Source organism: Malus sylvestris, chromosome 3 (genome assembly GCF_916048215.2).
Source record: "Malus sylvestris chromosome 3, drMalSylv7.2, whole genome shotgun sequence".
Taxonomy (NCBI): domain Eukaryota; kingdom Viridiplantae; phylum Streptophyta; class Magnoliopsida; order Rosales; family Rosaceae; genus Malus; species Malus sylvestris.
In genome coordinates, this window is record NC_062262.1 from 29,052,128 (window position 1) to 29,076,149 (window position 24,022).

A 24,022-nucleotide genomic window follows, 5' to 3' on the forward strand; every position below is an offset into this window, starting at 1 on the left:
GTGCAGTCTGCCAACCAAAATTGTTGCCACTAATATTTTTTTGGATGGAGAAATTGTTGCCACTTTTTTAGTTTATCTTTTTCTTCATGCAAAATTGTTACTTTTTTTTTTTGGAAAATTATTGCTACATTTAAATCTGAGCTTAGGATTCATGTTATATTGGCGTGATTTATGTATGTAGGTTTGTTGTTGCTTAAATTAACTACACTCACTTCAATTTTATTTTGCGTTTGAAAGTAAATCCAAACTGAGGCAACAACTGCAACAACTATAAAAGATAAAAAATAAAAACCTAAGAAAACCCACACTAAGAGAACTCAACATTAAATAATGTTTTGAAGTACTTGAAAAATATTTTCAGGAACGTGTAGTGTCCGTAATAAAAGAAATGTCTCTTATTTTAACGGTGGTATGTGTTCATAAAAAATAACTTTGGGTACCCTAGTCGCAATACATAATGTGAACTCCATATAAATAATTCCCCGTGATGTTAAGATGCAAAAATGCAAAACAACATAACAATTAGGTGGTTAAGGGTAAAACAAATAGCTTAGGTGGTAATCGCACAAAAATGAAAAACTCCATGCATTTTTGTTCAATTTAATAACGAGTGCTAAGAGGCTAGTTATGAAAATAAGTCATAGCAACCTTAATTTTATGTTGATGAAGTCAATGAGTGCATTTTTTTTCCTTGTAGTCAATTTGTGTAACTGGCAATATTACTCAATGACAAAATTGTTATTGATGAGTAACAAGACAATCTTAAATCTGAGTTCTTGTAATTAGTTTCTATCTTCGACTTGCGTGTATAAATTTACCATATGCAAACTCATGAATTTTTTGAAAGTTACTAAATATAAATTGTAATACTTGTTAGTAAATAATAGTTATAATTGAGTCTAGTATCGTGGAGTTATAATTAAACAAAGTATTAAAGTAATAATTGTACAAAGAAGTTGAGCTTGACCCTAAATCCACAAGACGCTCCCTACTCATAATGACTAGATAGCAAGTAAAAGTTATAGTACTTGTTACTAAGTAATAGTAACAATAATAGTTACTGGGTGACATCAACTAAATGGAATTATGAAACACATACATAGTAAACAATTGTTATATATATATATATATATATATATAATAGTGTAACCCTATCCATACCAACACTTAGCGCTTATGCTAAAATCAAATCAAGTAACGTTTCTTTATCTCACTTTAGACGGCCAACTTAGTATACTAGGTAATAGCATATTTCTTTGCATTTTCTTAGTTGGTCAATGACAATATTTTTTTCTTTGAAATTCTTCGTCGGCATTGATTACTGTGTTATTTTTTACCTTCTATTCTTTGTTTGCAATTAAATTTGAATTTTAATTAGAAGTGCTCAATGCATAGTACTACTAAGTAAAAGTCACACGTGAGGAGAAATGATTGGGAGGTTTTCAATCTTTATTTCCATATCACATTTTTCATTTTCTTTAGATGTATTTAATATGTATAACTTAGCCACGTAGCTAGTGTATCAGTCTGTGAGAAGTAGACGAGTGAATCCTCTTTTCATTTGTCCATTAATGCACACTTTGGAAAATGTGTAAATTTGTTGTACTATTCTGGCTGTGAGAGCAAATATTGGCCAGTCTTGCATGTTGCGGTTTATTCTTAGATTTGAATTTAATTATAATTCTTTATATGTGAAAGGGGGCTTTAGTTCTTCTCTCCATTCATGTATTTAGGCTCTTTTTGAGAATCAACAATAAGTGAGATTTAGAGTGAGGAAAGACAAATATTTTATATAGATTTTTACACCCAAACAACCTTGAAGTGAAGCTTAGACATCAGATATATATGCTCAAAATGGCCCGAGGTAACTGTAATCTATTCAAGATCTTCTTTTATATATTGTTTAGAATCATTCATGAAGATCAAATGTCATGCATGTTTAATGATATATGTAATCTGCTGTGATATGTTAAGGGAAATGATTCATACCCTCATTTTCTTCTTTTGAACATTCTTGTTTATGTATATCCATTAATTTTTTATTTATTCATTCAATCCAATAGTAAAAATAAACTGAGGTGTGTAAGTAAAGCAAAGGGGTGTGAAAAATCGCATCTTTGTTGATCTATGGTCGTCTTTTGATGCACATGCCTTTGAACTGACCAGTTTCTTTTTTTTTTCCAATTTTTTACTATTTTATTTATAGGATCCGGATTAGATCTAAGAGCTTTATATGAGGTTTATGAATTTATATAACTTTTGTTAAGAAACAGACTTTAATTGATCTATTTTCCTAACCACTATTGTATTTCGTTTAGTTGTGCTTTTTGTCTATATTTTAGTGTTAATTTTCCAAAACCTTAACCAAATAATTCAAACTTAGTGCATTTTAATTGAATAATTATTTGAATTTTTTTTAATAATTATCGTATATGAGATTAGAACTTATGATAAGGCCTGATTTGGTACTGAGGTGATTCTGAAAAAAGCTAGGAGTTTTTTTTGTGTTTGGTAAACATTCAGCTTCAGCTTTTTTTCATAGTTTTGGTGAAAAAAAGCCAAAAACAAGAGGCTGCAAAACTCAGCTTTGAAAAACCGATTTTTTTTTTCACATCTGTTTTACATAAAAGTTTACCAAACACTATAATACTGCTTTTTTTTTCAAAAGCATTTTTACAAAAAAGTTTACCAAATACTCTACAACTTTATTTCACAGCCGCTTATTCTCACAGCACAGCAGAAACAGTTTTTTTTTCAAAGTACAGTAATACCAAATCAGCCCTAAATCTAATGGGTTTTACCAATAAAATTTACAACGCAACTTACAACAAAAGCACTTTAATTTTTGATCTGTTTGGGTGGGATAATTAAAAGTGTGTGCTTGTCCTGTTAGATTTTTTTCCCTATAAGTACTTCTGCATAGCTTCGCAGGAATACTTGAGTTTTATGTGCACTTCAAAACATGTCTTTTCATTATAAGTGCACTTTTCATATACATACCTCATCTATTGGTAGAAAAGAAAAGACATATCTATAGTATAATGCCACATTTTTGCTCACCACTCTTAAGTGATGGTAATGCTCATCATCCTATTTAACACAATTGGATGAGTTTAAATTTTAAAATTTGTGTTTATTCACTACATAGATCTCTACACTGTAATAAATATGGTGGTAAGAATCACCATTACTTGAGTGTGATGAGCAAAAATATTTTCATATTATAATTTGAAGTATATACATAAAATTGTCCTAATCCTAATCAATGGTCCTTAATTATTTGCTCTTATTCCTTATTTATTAGTAATTAACTCAAGTTGCTTTTGTTTAGACTTCACAGTTCATGATTAGGATAGGCACAATCATTCATAAAAAATTACATAAGTGACATTAAAGAAACATGCATATTGTTTAGACCTTTAAAATGGAACTTAAAATACATCGAACCTCACATATTTTGGTTATTTTGAGTAGAAAAATAAGTGCATATCAACAAAATGTGTATGTGTACGTATATATACCAGAAAAGTTTCGTAATAAATTTTGAAAAGTGTTATTCTTCACACACTTCAATTTTTACTTCTCACACTTTTGAAATGTTTGCCATTGATATTTGTCAATTTATTCGATCCGACAGCCGAAAATTGAGAATGATGTGTCTATGTATAATACTACCCTAAATTATATTCAGGTAATTAGTGGTACCAATCAAGTACTATCAAAGGCTAGTTGATGAATCACCACAAGGTGGCCTAATGGTTGGAAATGAATTTTAGACCCGTATTTCACAAGGTACATCCTGAGTTTGATTCATGACGCTCATGAATAACATAATGGTGGCTAGGGATGGCTGAATGCCTTTGTGAGTTTTTTTAACCTCTAAAAGAGTGGATTGCGATGACGAAGCTCCAACTGATCCTTTTTAAGAAGAAAAAAGCTAGCTGATGAAGAAAGCAAACTGCATGTCTAAACAAAAGCGTTCCGTTTTTAGAAAAACCTCGCACTTCTAACGTGGAAACTGATTTTTATACACTCAATTCTACGGTCAAGAAATATAGAGAATGTGTAGGGAGAGAAAATAGTGTGAATAATTTTTTTGATCAATTGTCAAACATGTATCCACCATAGCCACCCCACCTTTTCTCTCTCTCATCATTTCCACGTTTTTCTGCCTCTGCATGGTTGTTTAGGTGTCATTGACGAGTGCATTTCGGCTTCATTACAACATAAGAAGGTTTCAAACACATTAAACCCGCGATAAAAATTCTCACTCCATGTCTTTGTGCTATTTCTAATGAGTTTTCATTAATTAAGTTGATTAATTTCGATACGTATTGATCCAGATCATCTTTTCTAATTATTTTCATCGGACTGGTGCTTTTATTTTTTTGAGTCACAGGTGCAACGAGATCCAGAAATTCATCTAAAGCTGCAAGAAGAGGTATCGAGATCAGACATGAAAATACAGAAATCATGTTCACGGACGAAGATATTAAACCAGTCGAGAACTTATATGGACTTGAGCGAGGTCCAAATTATATTGAAGTCGTTTGTGGCTGTACGAGCAAGAAGTACGGCGATTCTGTTGGAAAGCTGAGAATTTCCTCCACAGGACAGTTTTCGATTACTTGCCAATGTCTGTCACCATCTTGCAACGAAGGTACTCACTCTAATTTATCGAACTCCCTGATATGGTATCGGTCCATCGGAGAGGTGCTTGTTTTAAACCTCAAATCTGCATTTCCCACTTCATTTTTAATTTGTAAGTTGCACACACACACACACACAGCCCTACATTATTTTTCGATCAGTTTGCACTTCTCTATCTCTGGACGGGGAACGATGAAGCTGCATGTCATGAAGCTAACTTTGATACACATTGTTGGCTTATTTCTTGAGAACTAAGCAAGCTTTATGTGCAATTAACGCAGTCGGGGTCTTACAAGAGAGGGGGAAGTTGACACCAGAGGAATTCGAGAAGCATTCTAAAGAAGGGGGACCCAGAAAATGGAAGAGCAACATCTGGGTTACGATGGACGCAGATGGTCAGAAAGTACCACTGTGGAAAACTGGGCTGATGAAATTCTACAGACATGCCTCAAACGAAGGCCAGTTAGGTTCTACCATTCGGCGACGATGGAACATTCACAGGGATGAACTGCTGCGCTGCTTCAGGTGCAAGAAAGAACGCAGGTTTCGCCTGCGGACTAAAGAAGAGTGCAGAGCCTTCCATAACGCCTCAAGGAATAGAAGGTGGAAATGTGCTGATCATCCTTATGACAAGTCAGTTCCTCTCCTCATTATCCGTTTTAAATTTTTATGAAGTGAACATTCAGTTTAATGTATTGTGTCTTTTGCAGATTAAAAATCTAACATCATAACATGTTTGATTGTCGGTTGTTATATCACTTTTCGGAAACTCTAATCGTGCTGCTAATTAAATTAGGGTTTGCAATATCACTTAGTAAACCTTATTTATTTATTTTGCATGATAAAGAATAAAGTGTGGTGATGAGGAAGAGCGTGAAACTCGGAAGAGCTGCAGGAGTTGCCCTCGAGCTTCGGCATGCCAGGGTTGCACTTCGTGCGTGTGTTTAGGGTGTCTCAATTGCCGCTACTCGGACTGCAACTGCCGCACCTGTGTTGATTTCATGCACAACGCCAAACCCTAATTAAACTCATCCCTCCTTGTATTAGCTTTAATTACCTCCTTTTGCTTCGATTTCAGAACAAGGTTATGGCTTATTTCTTCCTCCTCCTACTATCCATGTTCGTTTGATGAGATTATGTTACATATTGTTTTTAGTACTTCTACTGCATGTTTACTTGGAATCGGAAAAGTCATGAATCATAGAATGCAATGAAAGAATAGATTTTGAGATCAACTAGCCCCCCTATTTGATATGATTTCGTGTATTAGATTAGAGATTTAATTATGTGTATAAATGTCTGCTTAAACACATGAAAGTCAAGAATCAGAATAACTTCGATACTATACTCATGCAAGTAAAATTGTGGATGAAGAGAACCCAATACTAAGTTGGGAGGGTACCACAAGGGTGGTTTGTACTAGTGCCCATGTTTAGAATTAGAAAATAGACACAAATTCCAAGAAAACTTGAGAAACTAGACACAAATTCCTCTAAACTTTGCCACCAATAACAAATTTGCGCCATCGCACTTTTCGAGTAGAACGCACAACGGTTTAGTAACCTCTCAAACACCCGATGAAATAAGAACAAGCTCATCAATGCATCAATACACATGCTATATAGAAACGAGGAAGATAAATAAGAGAGTCTGTTTATTCAGGATGAAATATGAACAAAGACAAAGAACTTGACATTCAAAAATATTCGATTAACTTTCAATGTCTATCGATATTCTGTTCCCTATTAATATGGGAAGGTGTACAAGATCTTCAACCTAATCAAAATTTCATACCTGCATGAATGGTTGATGAGTCTTCAGTCAACCCACTACCTGAATCAAGGTCAGACTAAAACATGTTCTACAGAAATGCATAAAATGAGTTTTCACAGTTCGACTCCAAGAGATCAATTTCTCTTAAACCAAATGAATTGCCTAAATGGCTCAATGATATACAGAAGTGTGCACCTGAACATGAAACTCCAAACGATGCACAAAAGTCTTTGAAACTGCAAGCAACCTACTGCCGCCCGGCGGACATGCGATTCCTTCCCCTTCCTCTTCGAGCATTACCAATGCTAACTGCCAAGGAGTTACCTACAGTTCCTATGGCACTAGGTCCCATCAGCTTCAAGCCGAAAACTTTCACCAAGTATGATAGCCTACTTTCATCTCCTCCTGTCACCAGTTCTAACCCACATGCTTGCTCACGAGATATAAATGTGTAAAGCTGCAATGGTATGGTTAAGGCATTTTGGGAGCTGCTTGTTAGCTCTTGTTTATAACTGTTTTCACTACTCCCAACACCAACTCTCATAAATCCTATTGATTTTGGGTCTTCTATTGAAGGATCAAATACACATGAAAAGTTCCCAAATTCCAAATCGGGCTTCTCAAATAGATCTTCCAGCATATCATTGCTTGATCCAACATTCTTTTGTATGACTTTCCTCAAATAGTTTTGACTACGTCTTGTGGCACGATATATGCACGAAGCCTCTCTTAGGCCACTCAGAAAGGCCCCATGCATGGTAGCTGGATGTTGCCTGGTTGTGGCCTCACCTGCAAAGAACAGCCGGTTTCCCACACTTTCTGCGAGCAAATCATAGTCACTGCCAGATGACTGTACTCTAACATGAGAATATGAACCATAGGAAAGGGGATCACCACCCCACCTTGTACAAATGGTTTGAATTGGATTAGGTACATCAATGCCCTTAGGAGTATATATACCTGAAGTGGGAGTGAAAATTGAAAACTAAAATCTATAAGACACGAAGGAAGATCTAGATGGAAGCTTTGCAAACTTACCCAAAAAATGATGACACAGAAAAATGAAAAGAAGGGAACCACAAATCAATCATTTACTGATAAAAACATACCTCTGAGGACGCTTAAAACTCGATGGAGCAATATTGATGGCTCTGTGCACTCAAATGTCTCTGCAGCTTCTCCCGCCACCAGTGCAATAAGAACTGGACCTCCAGATACAGTATGGTATCCATAGAACAAAAAGAACTCTCCACGTTGATGGCTATGTTCATTGAGACATCCAAAAGTATCTAGTTCTTCACCCCAGAAAACATGAGGAAAAACCATAGCTACTTTGTTCAGCAGACCAAATCCCAACCTTTCAATTGCTGCGAGCTTTCTTTGGGGCAACTCGGGTTCAAATCTGATGGAACCCTTTTTCAGAACTCCAAGAGGAACAGTGCATAGGACCATGTCCCCTCGAAACACTTGGTCCCCTGCAATAACTTCAACCCCTTCATCTCCATACCTAATAGTATTGACAGTCTTTCCATAGAATATGGGAAGTCTTTCACACAGTGCTCTGATCAATCTCCCATTACCTCCAGCAAGAAAACAGTGGTCCCCACCCATTTCATAAGGATCATCCTGATCCCAGTAGGCAGCTGAGAGATTTGATAGACATCCAGCATTTGCATATTCCAAATTTGCAAGATGCCAATCAAGAAGTTGCTTCTCGTCAGTGCTTCTAGCAACAGAATACAACTGCCTCAGTTTCTCCAAAACTGAACCCAGAGATATATCATTTCCAAACCCACCCATTGTCTGTCGGAGTTCCATGACTTTGTCAAGCAACTTATTAAAGATGATTTCAATGTTAGAGTCAATGTCCTTATTAACAGGTGTCCCATCAGGTTTGTACAAAGGACACTTATCTCTGACCTTATGAAGCGGAATAGAAAGTTGCCTCGCCAGAACTCCAAGTGGGTTAGCATGGATGCCAGTAATGACACTGCCGCCAAGATCCACAGCAGAAAACTTTCCATCCTTCCCCATCTTTTGGGTGTAGACTCTTCCACCTGGTCGATTCCTACCTTCTAAAACAGCCACCTTGAAACCCAATTGCATAAGCTGCCTTGCAGCCGCTAGTCCAGCAAGTCCCGCACCAACAATGATGACAGACCCTTCAGTTACCTCCTCTGGCATATTAGCCATAAATGCTGGTGCAACCCCAAAATTGATGTATCCATTATACAAAAGAAAATCATAAGCTGAAGATATCAAATGCTCATAATCACCACTCACAGTTTCTTTAATCTGCCCTTTTGAAAGCCACACTCGCACATTACTCCGCCATCTTACTAAAATATGATTTCTCACAACAATGTAATCATTCTGCTGCTTCCCACCCAACTCGGTGACCACCCCAGCTTGTTTTTCCTCCTCAAGCAGCTCATCAATGGGGAACCCGAGGGACAGTGCTATCATGGCCTCTGTTTCAGTCTCTTTCTCCAAATCCACCTTTGTTCCCTTCCTTTTCTTAAAAGTACCACCTAAATGCTTCTCTATTATATCATCCATCAAATTCTCATCATAATTGCGCAAACTTGCTTTCTTCCTCAGAGACCGCTTAGAAACAGAACCATCTGAACCCGGTGTCTCCATTGCCCTAGACCGTGCCCTCTCCACGACAACTTCTTAACCCAAATCAAGTAATCAGCTCAAAAACAAATAAAAAACACAACACCCCATATTGGCATTTCATTTCAAGCAATTCCCTCACGACCCATTAACAGCATGTTTTCGGATTCTCGAATTGAGACATTGATTATCTTTACACACAAATTGAACAGCAAATTCACATATATCAATCCATATCCTCAAATCCCATGTTGTTTCTAACCCCAACTACGGATTTCAACCAAGAAAGTCACTGTTAATATCACTCAGACTGACAGTACGAGCTACAATTAATTTAAATACGAGTCCTAATTTCCCCAATTTTGTACCCAAAATTCAATTCAGCAGTGGGTGTAAAATACATTAGAAGTTTGTGTAAATGTTTTGGGAAATTGAAAGTGAAGGGCGACTCACCTGGTTGGACCGAGTTGAATCGGAAACGGGACGATTTGGAAGGGTTTGTCCAGTAGGAGTTAGGGTTTTTCTGGTGCGAGCATACGAAACGAGTTAACCGAATTGGGGGATTGGAGGGAAACAAAGGGACGGTGGGCTTAGAGAAGGATGATCAACGCCCGACTTGCAAAAGAGGAGATCCACTCACGAATCGTTTGGGCCTGGACTTGTAGACAAGTTAATAGTTTTAATTAACTTTGTTCAAAAAAAAAAAAAAAACATAGTTTTAACCAACTGAAATCCAAGTCACTTTTTATGCTCATTTATTTTCTTTACTGTTGTAGGGTAAAATCCGCCATTTCGGTGTTACAAGCTGTTGACCCTAAAAACTACCAAGCCTACGTGGCGCGCATACCGAGAAATTAATAAGCTAACTATGTCATTCGATTGTGTGCAGGGCGTGCCAACTCGACGGTCGAGCTCGGCTGGTGAGTAAAATGAATTGATGTTGCGTTGAGTGCGCTGCTGACTTCTTGATCTTGCGACTGCGGTCGAGGAAGGAACACGTCTCGACCTTTGGGTTCTAGAGCCTGAAGACAAAGCTGCTAGTTCTGCGAAGTTCAATATCAAATTTGGCTTTCAATGTGTCGAATGTAGTAACTTGTAACACCTCACTTCGCCGAGAAGGCTAATGAGATGACCTCTGCCAATAAGGATTCAAAAATCCTTCTCGACCGAGACTTGAATAGATAACCAGTCGGCCCTGTCGCAGTGCTGTTTATCCAAACTGAAGGTGCTTCACGGTCGGCTGATTCTACGGTGACAGTGTTGTTTATCCAAACTGAAGATGTTCGCCGGTTGCCTTCACAGTGTTGTTTATCCAAACTGAAGATGTGTTGGCGAAAAAGAAAATAAAAATCTCAAGATGTTTGAGAGGTTTCGCGTAGAGCGAGGGTTTGCGCAGGGCAGTTTGTGTGTTGAATTAGAGATCCCTCTTCCGTTGCTATTGCATCTGTATTTATAGGACTAATGTACTTGCTTGGCACGGCCTGATTCTCGAGTAGAGTCCTATTTCAAAATCCCATGTATCCAACGTGACTTAATCTTTAAAGGATTGCATTTGATCTTTGGTGACGTGGCTTCACCACTTGCTTTCCTCCATCAATCTTCACAGCACCAACCCGAGAAGCATGCATTAAAAACCCACCTCATCATCACATCACCAAAAAACCTACGTTCCTAGGCTTGATCTAAATAATATTAAATTGATTTCATCTCATAATTTCATCACCATAACCTTTATCCATCATCATATCCTTCTGCCGAAGACCATGCATGCATGATGACTCCTTCACCAACTTAAACTCTAAAAAGTAACTTTAACTGATGAAATATAATCACCGTATCCCTTACATACAACCACGTACACCAATCCCATCCATGAATTCGAAGTCAATTTGAATTGTACCATCCACTTTTATATCATAACTAGGACTTTGGTTTTAATAATAATCGGCCACGTAGGAGATTGCATCATAATATTATTTCTCAATACTAACTAAAAATCATTTCAACCACTTTATCATCCAACAGCCTAAAATCCTGCTCATTCAACGACCTCGATTGCACGGACTGATGACGTAAAAACGGGTCCAAACACAAGCACACCAAAATTTGATTTCCTATAAGTACCTATAAACAAAATTTATTTCTTAAAATAAATCGTTAATTAGTACTATGATGAGGAAAAACATCTGATTAACCTTTTATAATACTATTCTTGCAATTGTTTCCTTAACGTTAGTGAACCTAACAGATATCCAAGGTTGAAAATGTTAAGTAGTTATTTGTAATGTTTTAAAAGGTTAAGATCAATTTAAAATCACCCTAGTGGTTGGGTAGTTATACGAACTTAATCCTTGAATTTAAAACCTTCTTAGGCCATTCTTTGAGGAAGGACTTACATGAAACGAGTTTACTATGTCACATACCTAATAATACATTGCCAAGTGCAAGTTATCTCCACATGGTATTATATTATTGAATTGAGGCGCAAGGTAACGATGAATCTATTTCATGTAAGTTGCTCTCTACTTGAGGAATGCCTATCCAGAGATATTAAAAGATGGACTCAATTAGGAGGATCCCTAAATAAACAAATGCTTATGTTGTGACCCTAAATCCGTGAGGTTATTATTGTCAGAATATGTAGTATAGATTCACTGCCAGGTTGCTAACAAAGAACATTACTCTTAACAAATAACATAAACAAGGTGTTAGTTTTAGGGTGTTGGGATTTTACCCATGCGTCCAGGATTTGAAAATTCTTCCTTCCTAAATTATTGTAAGAATTTCAAACCCCCTTCCTTTATTATTAAAAAAAATACGAACAAGGTAAAATATTGTTTAAGTTCACAGGATAGTTTCCCCATTGAGTTTTTAATTCAGACCAAAATCTCAACTGGGTTAGTCAATTTCCTCGTCGCTGCCTCCCATCATGGAAGAAATCGTTCAAATTTACAAGCTGGTCAATTTCCTAGTCTTTATGCAAAATTTGTATTGGGATTTTGATTTTCGGTTTCTCTACAACCCATGTATGATTTGCTCTAGAAAGCCATGAATTTTTCAATTATTTTCATACTGCTAGAAATGATCGTTGTGGCTGGTAGGTGTCAGGTTTTTTTTTTTTGAAGTAAATTAAAAAAGGCAAAATAAATAGTAGTATGTGGAAGACTTAGTCCAACACTACATCAAATGTTTTACTATTTTTATACTTCTACACTAAAAATTAGGATAATCCTGTGTTTGTTCCCTACCTGGACTAGTTTTAATGGTATTAAGAGGGACTCACCTCAACAAAACAGCTCGCTAGTTGGTTTTAGCGAATCTCACCCCCGCAAAGCATAGGATTGCTAAGACCGTCTCAACTGGGTTCACGTTCATCTGTTTCGCTTCATCAAGTGACTTCTCGATCTGACTACACAACTTAGATTTGCGTTTCACAATCTGGGTATCTTCCAAAGGCATTGCCTTGGGCTCATCGGCCTCGATTCCAGACGGCATGGCCTTAGGGTGTGACTTTACCTTTGCTCAATGATTAATTGGGGTTTTAAATCCTTTTAAATTGTTTTGATTAGTTTTAGTTTGTGGGTTTCCTGTTCTTTGATCGATGGTGTTTTTACTTTTTTGGGTTTTCAATTTTGTGCAGTGGCTATTCATCTAAGAGCTACTGGTGATGCTCTTGTACTCTAGCAAGCCAAATTCAAGTTTTGCCTTTTGTGGTTACATACTTACCGTATGTATATAAATCTTGCAATTATCTTGCTACTTAGAATTCGAACAAGTTTAGAATTTTGATTGTGATTGATGGAGTTGTGTGAAAATATTAGCCTTTTAAAATTTGATTATATTCTTCAGATGGTTGGCTATTCATTATGCCGATCGTCGAAAAATTTGTTGTTTATTTGTAGTTTTGAATCATTGGGGGTAATTGGAATTAATTTGGAAGGCTAGGAATTGAACTAGACCTGAAGCTAGTCCAGCTTAGTCCCTGAAGCTAGTCCAGTGCAACAAACGCACCCTTAGTTCCTAAAGCTAGTTCAATCTAAAATAATTCGGTGCAACAAACACTCCTTAATGGGTTATGTAAGTAACAGATAAAGAAAGGTTGAATAGACATTTGATTCCTGGTCAGTTTGAAATTTGTATTCATGCATTTGTGTATCTTTTGTGGCAAATTTTTTAGTAGAAATATCTTCTACATTGTCCAATATTGGTCACCATCAAAAGATTGCCTGATTTTATAAGGCTTTGTCCTTATTAGAAAGTGATTGGAGTATTTGACCTTGGAGAGTATAATTGAGTTCAACCTTGAGTTTTGAGCTTTGGTGGGGTATGCTAATTAATTGATAATTAATATATAATTAATTATAAAAAATGAGCTCTTGGGCTCGGGCTCTAATAATTAAATTCCTTAATTAATTATTTTTAATGAATTTCAAATTTAATTAATAAATTAATTAATTTTTATATCAACAGACTCATCTTTTCAAATGAAGTCTGAAGCGATGAAAGAACGCTAAAGAGCAAAACACCCATTTGAGAAGATGTCTCACAAAAGACGCATCTCATATTCATACCTGTTGCGAACATGCATAAATCAATTATATATACATCCATCTGCATGACATTTAGAACACAGAAAAATCAAATTCTTCTTTTACAATCCCAAACCTTCTTACTAAGAGAACCACAAAGAAATTCGCCAGAAGTGTAGTTTTTCAGTGCCAGAATATTGATTTAGATCTTTGAATCCTGGTGAAGCAGACGTCTATAGAACTACAAGCACAGAATAGGGACAAAATTCTATTTCAAGGACATTGCGGTACATAAGCCTTGATCTTTAGTTTGTCTGTTTAATATTATTTCGTTTTGTTCATACTCTGTTAAATTATTTATTTACATTTATTATTTATTAACATATATAAATTTATCATTGATTATTGATATTTATCCAACATCTTTGAAGTAAAAGAGATAGAAAATTTCATACATTTGACGAGCATTCAAAGTAGGGGTGGGTTCAAAAAACCGAAAACCGAAAAAAACCGAACCAAACACCAAACCGAGACCGAAAAAACCAAACCAAACGAAAAAACCGAACCGAATTGAAAAAACCGAACCGAACCGAAGTCTTTTGGTTCGGTTTTGGTTTCAGTGGTCCAGAAACCAAACCGAACCGAATTAATTAAATTAATTTTTTTTTATTTATTTTTATTTAATGATCTATTTTGGGTATTATTTTCTAAACCCAATTTGTAAGTCCAAATATGCTAAGCCCAATATGTTGCTAAACTTCAAGCCCAAAATATAGAAAAAAAGCCTTACTCTAAACCCTAGCCTATTATTTTTTCCCTTTCTTTTCTTTCACCCTAGCCGCACTCACCATCTCTCCATCTTCCCTCTCTTTCATTTCTCTCTTCTGCACACCAGCCACACCTTCATTGAATGACCTTTTATGTTTCCTCATCCTCCATTTCCAGTCCATCACATGTTTCCCGCTCCTTCATTGAATGACCTTTTACTTGTCCTCATCCTCCATTTCCAAACCATCACACGTTTCCTTCAACCACCATTGTTGTATGCAATTCCTCAATTTCCTCTGAAATGCTAACCCACTAAGCTCAACCCAAAGACTCTCTCTGTCTTTCACTTCCAACTTTCTGTATTAATTTGTATGTACAATTCTTGCATGTTTAGCTGACTCTAATGGATTATTCGCTTGCTTTCTTTTCTGGGTTAGTTTGTTTTCGAGATTTCGTTGCTGTTCTTGTGAAAGTTTGCGACTTTGATCGGATTCGGCATCTGTGTATTTTGTGGATTTCATAATTGTTGACTGAATGTTGTTGGGAGAGGCCTCTGTGATCTGAATCTTTTTCGGATCATGACCTCGAAGCAGCCTTTTCTGATCCCATCTCCAAGAACCCTCAATATCCAGATTAAAAAAAAAAATTCAGGGAAAAAACCGAACCGGACTGAAACCAAACAAAAAAAAACCGAAGTCGAAAAAAACTAAACCGAAAAAAACCAAAGAAAAATCGAACCAAACCGAACCGAACAGTAACTTCGGTTTGGTTTTTGGTTTCGGCAAAAAACCAAACCAAACGGAACCGAACCCACCCCTAATTCAAAGTATTATCAAAGTTTCCAACAAAAGAAAGAATTTTTTTTTTCTTTCTCAAAGTTACGAGATGTTGGTTTACATGTAACAAAATTGGCAGGAGCGAATGTGCTCCTCACTATGCGTTCAATGGTGGAGGCAGCATGGAGTCTGTTGTCCACGACTCTAACAACTTTAAAACTCCTATATATATTTGTACGTGTATTGCATTTGACTGTATAAATATCTAGGGCAAACTAAATTACAACTTCCTCCTACTACTTTTTTTTGTCATATATGCCTTCTTTTTCTTTTTCTTATGTACGACTTTATTGTGCGCACCAAATGCTCAATGAAATGCCTCAGTTGACAAGCATTTACATATTATAATAGTTGTTGACATATGTTTCCATAAGCCTTTAGCAGATGTTGGAAAGAATTGACAAATAACCCATTATGTGAAAATCATATCTCTGCCTATATGCGTCAAAATTCAAATATCTATTCTCGTAATTTAAATTAGCATAAAACTTCACACCATCATTGGTAAAAAAAATAAAAAAATAAAAAAAATAAAAAAAAAATAAAAAAAATTAAAAAAAAAAACTTTTCTCAAAGTCTTACAGCTCTGGTCCTAGCCTACTACATTTCTCTGACACTCTACAATCATCCTTGATAATTTTCTTTACGACTAAGTTGTAGCTGTTAGCTCGGCTAAGTCGTACTCATTGATTTAAGGGATGCTGGCACCATAGACCAGTCACTACTAGGAATCTAGCAGGGGGACGGGGTCGGTAGGGACCACCGAACAGGCAGTGAGGATCCCTGGAAACCCCGAGAAGCCACAATAAAGTAATACCTGAATATATGACACGGTTTAATCCGTGCCTAATATCCATTCTAAAGATAAGAAAACTAATGAATTTTTTTTTAAAAATTTGAGTTTTAACGATAATGATAAAATAAAAGGTAAAATAAATAGTACAAGGTTTAACTTTTTAGTATAAAAACGTGGTTTTTCGTTAAATAAACAGTAGTAGTGAGGTTGCACAACACAATAATTCAAGAAACTTCCACCGTCTACAACTTTGCATTGTCCAAAACTAAAATCTTATTGATAGCACAGTTTTTTTATTTTCAACACGATAACTTTCCATGAGGTTACCACTAGCACAATCAATTAGAATTAATTGACAAAACACAATAAATAACACATTCTAATTAAGATTCTAGCAAATATTTCTCGAGAAGTTGAACGTAAGAAGTTACAGGCTGCATTGCAATCTCGCTGCTATTAACTTCTTCTTTCTCAGTCTCGTATACCACTTTCATATCAACCAATGTCTCCTGCTCTCCGATTTTCTTCAGTTGGAAAAATGTTGTCAATGCCGAAAAATTGCGCAGTGTTAGCGCCGGGCCTTTTATGACTTGTAAAGCATATCGATAATGAGACTCATCAAGTTCCACAATCTTTTCTGTCTGTGCTCCATCGGACCCTACACGATCTGACATTTTTTTTTAATTAACAGCAGGGTGTCAATTTGAAAACCTACGCCAACTTTTCCTTAGCCACAAGGCCAAAAAGAGTTGGAAAACCTATATACGATTGTTCGATTTAATTAGGGTACTCATGGACAGTGTTAAATGACAAACTAAGTGTGCGAATCACAATTGTTGGAAATTATATATTATAATTAATATTATAATAATTAATTTTTATATGAATGAAAAATAAAAGTCATGTATCATAGTTGAATTCAAATTCATGAGTTGCGTCTGTTCATTGGAACTTTAGGCAATGGTCACAATGTTTCAAAAGGGGGTGGCTTGAGTTCTATATAAATTCAAACATCACACATATCTGATAGATCAATGAGAAGAGTTTTTCTCTAAGGTCTTTTATTCTTGGTTAGTCAAATTCCAAGTATTATCTTGAGAGTACGCAATATATAAATTTTGCCAGAGTTCGAAAATTGAAGTGCTTTGATTTCGGATTATAGATTGTTGAATCCTAGAAGACGGACGCATACCGAACTACAAGCACAAGAGTAGGGGCGAAATTTTGTCTTTAGGACATTGCATTTATGCAAGCCTCAATCTCAAAGTTTGTCAGTTTTTCTAATTTTCTCTCTAGCTGTTTACATTGATCTCATATTTAATTGATGTTGTGAATTTCTTTATGATTATTTTGATTGGAATTATATTGTTATTTTTCATATTTTCTAATATTGCTCCAACACAATTTCAAATTGAGTGTGCGAATGACAATTTCCGATTATTAACGAATAAAAGGAATGAATAGATGCATCAATAAAAAATTCTGTAGGATCATGTATTTGTGGTTTTGCACTCAATTATATATAAAAGTGTTAAGCTGGAGTACTCACAAGTGGCAAGGTTGAAGCGCAGAACGGAACCAAGGCCACCATCTCCTTCAATCACGTCGATACTGCGGACAGTAGACATTATCTTTGGTATGACAGTAACTGCATCCAAAGCCATAGCTTTCCACAGGGCTTCAACTGTAACGCCAACTGTTATCTGATCTTGTTTCGTTTTGACAACCATGGCTAAGCTCACCGATCGAACCCGGAAATTTTCAGATATGGAGCAATTTGAAATATAATGTGATCGAGGTTCATGGTAAGATTGATTATTTATAAAAGTTGAAAGCATCGTTTATTCAACAAGTCCAAACAATTCCCCCTTGTTTGGACAAAAGGTCCAAACAATTCAAGAGCTGAGGAGCAACTTTCATTCATTTTTTTTATACAATAAAGAGCGGAGGATTTTGGCTAAGTGACACAATATCAATATCAACTTATCGTCTATGAGAGTTTAATTTAATAAGATAAAAATTATAATTGGAAAGAAATATGCTAAATGACATTTGGTTCAAGCTAAACTACAGATATTGAACTAAAATGGTCCCAACTGCTCAGTGAATCCTATTGGTTTCACTAATATTAAACATAAACATTCGGAGGGTTAGACTATGATATTGCAATTATTGTACCATGCTGATGTTATGATATTGTAACGATAGAGTAATGATTGTACCACAACTGTTATGATATTGTAATTATTGTACCAAGTCGGGATTTACATCATTTTTATCTTTTTGTCTTTCTGTTAGCATGATGTCTATAATAATATATTCATAAAAAATATAAAGGTTACACCATAAAACAAATTGGTAATATAGAAAATAGTCCAACCTCTTATAAGTCATTGCAAGGTTTCTCTTTTTACCGATATAAGACTCTTTTACCTTCATATCCTCATACGCCCCCTCATGTAAGACAAAATTTTAAACCAAACAAGTGGACCACATGAATTGGATGATGTGGAGCTGGTGGCGTAGTCAGAATGTTTAAATAATAGGGTCATAATATCAACAAAAAAAGCTTTATTGGGCCATTTCGTCGAACATATAGTAGGCACCTGTCTGTCTACATATGTCGAAAGTTTATGCCAACATATGTCGACTACTGTTATTTGTAGAGGCTTGTCAGGGATGAATGCATGATACCGTGGAGAATCTTGAAGACTGCCAAAGTTTTCAACTAAGTTATTTCACCAAGCACATGATGTGCACAATAGAGTTGCACACAAGAAGAGAGAAAATGAAGACAAATATGATAGAAGAAATTAAAAGAAGTAGGAGGAGATTGTAATTTAGTTTGTCTTAGCTGTTTATAGGGGTCAAATACAATGTACAACCAATGACCCCATGCTAGCTAGCCACTGTGTGAAGCATATGTGACTGTTGGGCTACACACGTGGATCAACCTGCTTTGATATCCAATAACCAAGGTCGCTCACTCCCTCATGCTTGAATTGATGGTTTTTCTCCTTTACATATCTACAACAACAACTGCTTCCCTTCTCCATCGCACATCAGCTGCTCCCCTTATCCTGTCACCGAATTAGTCAATTTCCTTCCAGACCAAAATCTCAATCGGATTTCAATTTCCTTGTCGCCACAACCAAAATCTCAATCGGATTAGTCAATTTCCTCGTCGCCACAACCCATCATGGAGGAAATCTTGCAAATTTACGAGCTGGTCAATTTCCTGGTCTTGGAGCAAAATTTGTATTTGGGATATTGATTTTTAGTTTCTCTACAACCTAGGTATGACTTGCCTGAAATCCATGAATTTTTCAATCATCTTCATACTGCTAAAAGTGATCGTGGTGGCTGCGATTTGTGTGAGAGAAAAGTGATCGTGGTGGATGGTAGATTTCAGTTATTTTTTTTAAAGTAAAAGGCAAAATAAATTATAGTATGTGACTTAGTCCAGCACTGTAACATACGCTTCACTATTTTTATATTACTTAATTCAAGCCAAACTAGTCTAACTTAGGGCTGGTTTGGTATTGCTATGCTTTGAAAAAAAACTGCTTCTGCTGTGCTGTGAGAATAAGCTCATTTTTTGCTGCTTTACGTTTTCAGCTTTTTTTTCACCCCAAAACTATGAAAATAAGCTGTCTTTAAGTGCTTACCAAATACCTTTTTTAGCTCAGTTTTTTTTATACCCACTTTATATAGAAGCACCTCAGTACCAAACCAGTACTTAGTCCCTAAAGCTAGTCCAGTTTAAAATAATCCGGTTGAATAAACACACTTTTATGGGTTATGTAAGTAACAAATAAAGAAAGGTTGAATATGCATTTGATTCCTGGTCTTTTCAGTGTGAAATTTGTATGCATGCTTTTGTGTATCTTTGAAGTAAAAGAGATGAAATTTCCTCCATTTGTCGAGCATTCAAAGTTTTCTCAAAGTTTCCAACAAAAGGAAAAAAAAAAATGTTTTCTCAAAGTTACAAGATGTTGGTGTACACGTAACAAAATTGGAGAGATGGAATGCGTTCCCCATTAGGCATTCAGTGGCGGAGGCAGTTTGAGGTCTTGTCCATGACCCAACAACTTCAAACATTCTTATATTTGTATATGTATTGTATTTGACTTGATAAATATCTAGGACAAACTAAATTATAACTTCCTCCTACTTCTTCTCTATTTTTTTTGTCATCCCTCCCTTTCTCTCCTATTACGTGCCACTCTATTATGTGTACCAAATGCTCGATGAAATGCCTCAGATGACAAGCCTTAGCAATCTTCAATATTGCAGTTTCTTGTAGCCAACTTTGACAAGCCCTTACATGTTATAGTAGTTGTTGACATATGTTGTCATAAGCCTTTAATAGATGTCGACAAGAATCGACATATTTCTACTAGGTGCTCGACGAAATGGTCCAATAAAAATCTTTTTAGTGAAATTATGACTCTATTATTTGAAAATTCTGGCTCCACCACTATATATATGTGCCTAAGTTCAAATATTTATTATCGTAATTTAAATTAGCTTAAAACTTTACAGTATCACTGGTATAAAAAAAAAAAAAAACTTTTCTCAGAGTCTTACAACTTTGGTTCCTAGCCTTCTACATTTCTTTGATACTCTGTAATCATCCCTGACAAAAACTTTTAGGGGCGTTTTGATCAAGGCGCCTCATGTATCATCCCACATTGCCTAGGGGAGTGATCCTTAAATGTATATTCCCATCCCTACCTAGCACGAGGCCTTTTGGGAGCTCACTGGCTTCGGGTTCCGTAGGAACTCCAAAGTTAAGCGAGAAAGAGGCCAGAGCACTCCCAGGATGGGTGACCCACTGGGAAGTTGCTCGTGAGTTCCTAGAAACAAAACCGTGAGGGCGTGGTCGGGGCCCAAAGCGGACAATATCGTGCTACGGTGGTGGAGCGGGCCGGGAAGTGATCCGCCCCGGGCCGGGATGTGACAATTTGGTATCAGAGCCTAACCCTGGCCGTAGTGTGCCGACGAGGACGTCGGGCCCCTAAGGGGGGTGGATTGTAACATCCCACATTGCCTAAGGGAGTGATCCTTAAATGTATATTCCCATCCCTACCTAACACGAGGCCTTTTGGGAGCTCACTGGTTTCGGGTTCCGTAGGAACTCCAAAGTTAAGTGAGAAGGAGGCCAGAGCACTCCCAGGATGAGTGACCCACTGGGAAGTTGCTCGTGAGTTCCCAGAAACAAAACCATGAGGGCGTGGTCGGGGCCCAAAGCGGACAATATCGTGCTACGATGGTGGAGCGGGCCCGGGAAGTGATTCGTCCCAGGTCGGGATGTGACACCTCATTTTTCAATTTTGTTGATTAACATCTGCTCCTTTTAAGAATTTGATTAAACATTTTTTTGTACATTTTTATTAGAGGTACATTTGATTACCTATAATATTGGTACATTTGGATAGAGGTAAGTTTGATTATCCATAATTTTTTTTGACGATATTATTTACACTGGGAGGGAGGTAGACTTAGCCTCATAATAGGCTAGCAATAATATGGTTCAAATTCTCCTCTCTCATTTACAAGTGAAAAGGAATATCAGTAGACCGTAATACTAAATGACAAATTTACCATAAGTTTTAAATATATTTTTTTAATAACTATATGTAAAATTTTAACAAATTAATGAAAGTTTCTTATGAAAGTATTAATGACTTTTCTTAATGAAGGAAAAGATGAATTAAATTTAATAACATAAATAAAAAGTTAGATAATGAGGAATTAGTTAAATTAATATTTTTAATAAAGCCACAAATTACAATTCCTAGGTTGTAGGAAATTAGTTGTTAGCCGGCTTAAATGGGTTAAATAAATAGAAAATGCTGAGTTAGCAACTTAGCAAAGCATTTTAATCAAATTTTCTAAAGAAACAAATGTTTAGTCTAAACAAGTTGAAAAAATGTAGGAGATTCTAATTACTCTTTTTCTTTATGATTAAGTTGTAGCTGTTAGCTCGGCTAAGTTGTACTATTGATTTAAGGGATGCTGGCACCATAAACCAGTCACGACTAGGAATCTGAATACGGGACACGGTTTAATCCGTGGCTAATATCCATCAAAATATAAAATTTAAATTCCATGAAAAGAAATTATTATATAAACAGAAGCAGTGAGGTTGCACAACACAATAATTCAAGAAACTTCCACTGTCTATAACTTTGCATCGTCCAAAATTAAAACCTTATTGCTAGCACAATTTTTTTTTTTTTTAATTTTAAGAAAAGGAGAGGATGTAACATGAGGACTTCTCAAGAGATCACCACTAGCACAATTAATTGGGATTAATTGGCAAAACACAATAATGATAACATCGTAATTAAGATTCTAACAAATATTTCTCCAGAAGTTGAATGTAAGAAGTTACAGGCTGCATTGCAATCTCGCCGCTATTAGCTTCTTCTTTTTCAGTCTCGTATTCCACTTTCATATCAACCAATGTCTCCTGCTCTCCCATTTTCCTCAGTTGGAAAAATGATGTCAATGCCGAAAAATTGCGCAGTGTTAGCGCCGGGCCTTTCACGACTTGTAAAGCATATCGATACTGAGATTCATCAAGTTCCACAATCTTTTCCGTCTGTACTCGATTGGACTCTACACTATCTGACATTTTTTTCCGAATCAATAACATCAGGGTGTCAATTTAAAAACATACGCCAACTTTTCCTTAGCCACAAGGCCATAAAGAGTTGAAAATCAATATGCGACTGTTCAATTTAATTGGGCACTCATGGACGGAGTGTCAACAACAAACTGAGCGTGTGAATAACATTTTTTGTTTATTAACGAATAAAAGGATTGAATAGATGCATCAATAAGAAATTCTGTAGGATCATGTATTTGTGGTTTTGCACTCAATTATATATAAAAGTGAAAGTGATTAAACTGGAGTACTCACAAGTGGCAAGGTTGAAGAGCAGAACGGAACCAAGGCCACCATCTCCTTCAATCACATCAATACTGCGGACTATATTAGACATTATCTTTGGTATGACAATAACTGCATCCAAAGCCATAGCTTTCCACAGGGCTTCAACTGCAACACCAACTGTTATCTGATCTTGTTTCGTTTTGACAACCATGGCTAAGCTCTCCGATGGAACCCGGAATTTTTCAGATATGGAGCGATTTGAAATATAATGTGATCGAGGTAAATGACTGAGATTACTTATTTATAGGAGTTGAGAGGCATATTTGATTCAATAAGTCCAAACAATTCAGGAGCTGAGGAGCAATTTTATTCATTTTTAATACAATAATGTATTTACACGAAAGAGCAGGGAATTTTAGCCAAGTGATACAATATCAACTCGTTGTCCAAGAGAACTAAATATAATACATATATATATTGTAATGTATAAGTGGAGAGAAATAACACTACACTTGTTGAGTGGTTTTTTTTGTGTGTTGGTAATGGTAACAAAAAGTTTGGGGGAGGGAAGCCTACCCCATCTCAGTGCCAGAGCATTAACACAAGCCAGACTTACAAAGGGGTTCTTAGCACTTGTAGTTTTTACAGATTGCTCATCAAGAGGGATTGCTGGCAGCATGACTCAAATCTAGACTTGATTTAACAAAGAGAAAGATTATTACCAACTAAACCAACTCTCGTTGGCATTCAGTTCAAGCTAAATTACACATATTGTACGAAAACGGTCCAACTTCTTAGTGAATGATTTCACTAATATCAAACATAAACATTCGGGGGGTTAGATTAGATATTGCAATTATTGTACCATGTAAATGTTATGATATTGTGATGATTGTACCACAAATGTTATGATATTGCCAAGTTTATATATATATACTCATATTCGACTTATTTGAATTCTCTGATGTCCTTAATTATGGTCGTTGGCATTTGGCAGCATATGGGTGCAGTTAGGATTTACATCATTTTTTTTTTCTTGTATGTTCGTGCTTCGTTAATTGGAGAGAATGGAAAAATAGGAAAATTAAAAAACATACTACTTTGGTGTCTCAAGGATTCATCAAAAATATTTAGACTAAAACACCTC

General features: G+C 36.1%; 4 protein-coding genes across 5 annotated transcripts; 1 reads left to right on the forward strand and 3 right to left on the reverse strand.

Annotated features, from left to right (window-relative positions):
* Window positions 1-4,247: 4,247 nt before the first annotated feature.
* Window positions 4,248-5,885, forward strand: LOC126616186 (protein ULTRAPETALA 2-like). The gene is made up of 3 exons (XM_050284194.1): window positions 4,248-4,660; window positions 4,932-5,283; window positions 5,498-5,885. The coding sequence occupies exons 1-3, from the start codon at window positions 4,474-4,476 to the stop codon at window positions 5,670-5,672; spliced, it is 714 nt and encodes a 237-aa protein (XP_050140151.1). The 5' UTR covers window positions 4,248-4,473; the 3' UTR covers window positions 5,673-5,885.
* Window positions 5,886-6,339: 454 nt separating this feature from the next.
* Window positions 6,340-9,611, reverse strand: LOC126616183 (lysine-specific histone demethylase 1 homolog 2). 2 transcript variants are annotated; one of them, XM_050284191.1, is made up of 3 exons: window positions 9,496-9,611; window positions 7,533-9,095; window positions 6,340-7,383 (listed from the first exon to the last, which is right to left on the reverse strand). In XM_050284191.1, exons 2-3 carry the CDS (start codon window positions 9,064-9,066, stop codon window positions 6,671-6,673), a joined length of 2,247 nt encoding a protein of 748 aa, XP_050140148.1. In that variant the 5' UTR covers window positions 9,067-9,095; window positions 9,496-9,611; the 3' UTR covers window positions 6,340-6,670. The 2 variants fall into 2 exon arrangements, with proteins under 2 accessions (XP_050140148.1, XP_050140147.1); XM_050284190.1 differs by having other exon boundaries at window positions 7,533-9,309; window positions 9,496-9,608.
* Window positions 9,612-16,354: 6,743 nt separating this feature from the next.
* On the reverse strand, window positions 16,355-17,701 carry LOC126617141 (phytohormone-binding protein CSBP-like). The gene is made up of 2 exons (XM_050285188.1): window positions 17,521-17,701; window positions 16,355-16,638 (listed from the first exon to the last, which is right to left on the reverse strand). The coding sequence occupies exons 1-2, from the start codon at window positions 17,699-17,701 to the stop codon at window positions 16,355-16,357; spliced, it is 465 nt and encodes a 154-aa protein (XP_050141145.1).
* A 4,437-nt stretch (window positions 17,702-22,138) lies between these two features.
* LOC126616188 (phytohormone-binding protein CSBP-like) lies at window positions 22,139-23,128 on the reverse strand. Its single transcript, XM_050284195.1, has 2 exons — window positions 22,903-23,128; window positions 22,139-22,607 (listed from the first exon to the last, which is right to left on the reverse strand). Exons 1-2 carry the CDS (start codon window positions 23,084-23,086, stop codon window positions 22,324-22,326), a joined length of 468 nt encoding a protein of 155 aa, XP_050140152.1. The 5' UTR covers window positions 23,087-23,128; the 3' UTR covers window positions 22,139-22,323.
* Window positions 23,129-24,022: the final 894 nt, after the last annotated feature.

Excerpts from the sequence above, each read along its gene's own strand:
- LOC126616183 (XM_050284191.1), bottom strand. The coding sequence starts at position 9,066 with ATGGAGACACCGGGTTCAGATGGTTCTGTTTCTAAGCGGTCTCTGAGG. Across the intron at positions 7,384-7,532 it reads AGTTTTAAGCGTCCTCAGAG|GTATATATACTCCTAAGGGC; the intron begins GTATGTTTTTAT and ends CTCCCACTTCAG.
- LOC126617141 (XM_050285188.1), bottom strand. The coding sequence starts at position 17,701 with ATGGTTGTCAAAACGAAACAAGATCAGATAACAGTTGGCGTTACAGTT. Across the intron at positions 16,639-17,520 it reads GCGCTTCAACCTTGCCACTT|ATCGTGTAGGGTCCGATGGA; the intron begins GTGAGTACTCCA and ends AAAAAATGTCAG.
- LOC126616186 (XM_050284194.1), top strand. The coding sequence starts at position 4,474 with ATGTTCACGGACGAAGATATTAAACCAGTCGAGAACTTATATGGACTT. Across the intron at positions 4,661-4,931 it reads GTCACCATCTTGCAACGAAG|TCGGGGTCTTACAAGAGAGG; the intron begins GTACTCACTCTA and ends CAATTAACGCAG. Across the intron at positions 5,284-5,497 it reads GCTGATCATCCTTATGACAA|AATAAAGTGTGGTGATGAGG; the intron begins GTCAGTTCCTCT and ends TGCATGATAAAG.
- LOC126616188 (XM_050284195.1), bottom strand. The coding sequence starts at position 23,086 with ATGGTTGTCAAAACGAAACAAGATCAGATAACAGTTGGTGTTGCAGTT. Across the intron at positions 22,608-22,902 it reads GCTCTTCAACCTTGCCACTT|ATAGTGTAGAGTCCAATCGA; the intron begins GTGAGTACTCCA and ends AAAAAATGTCAG.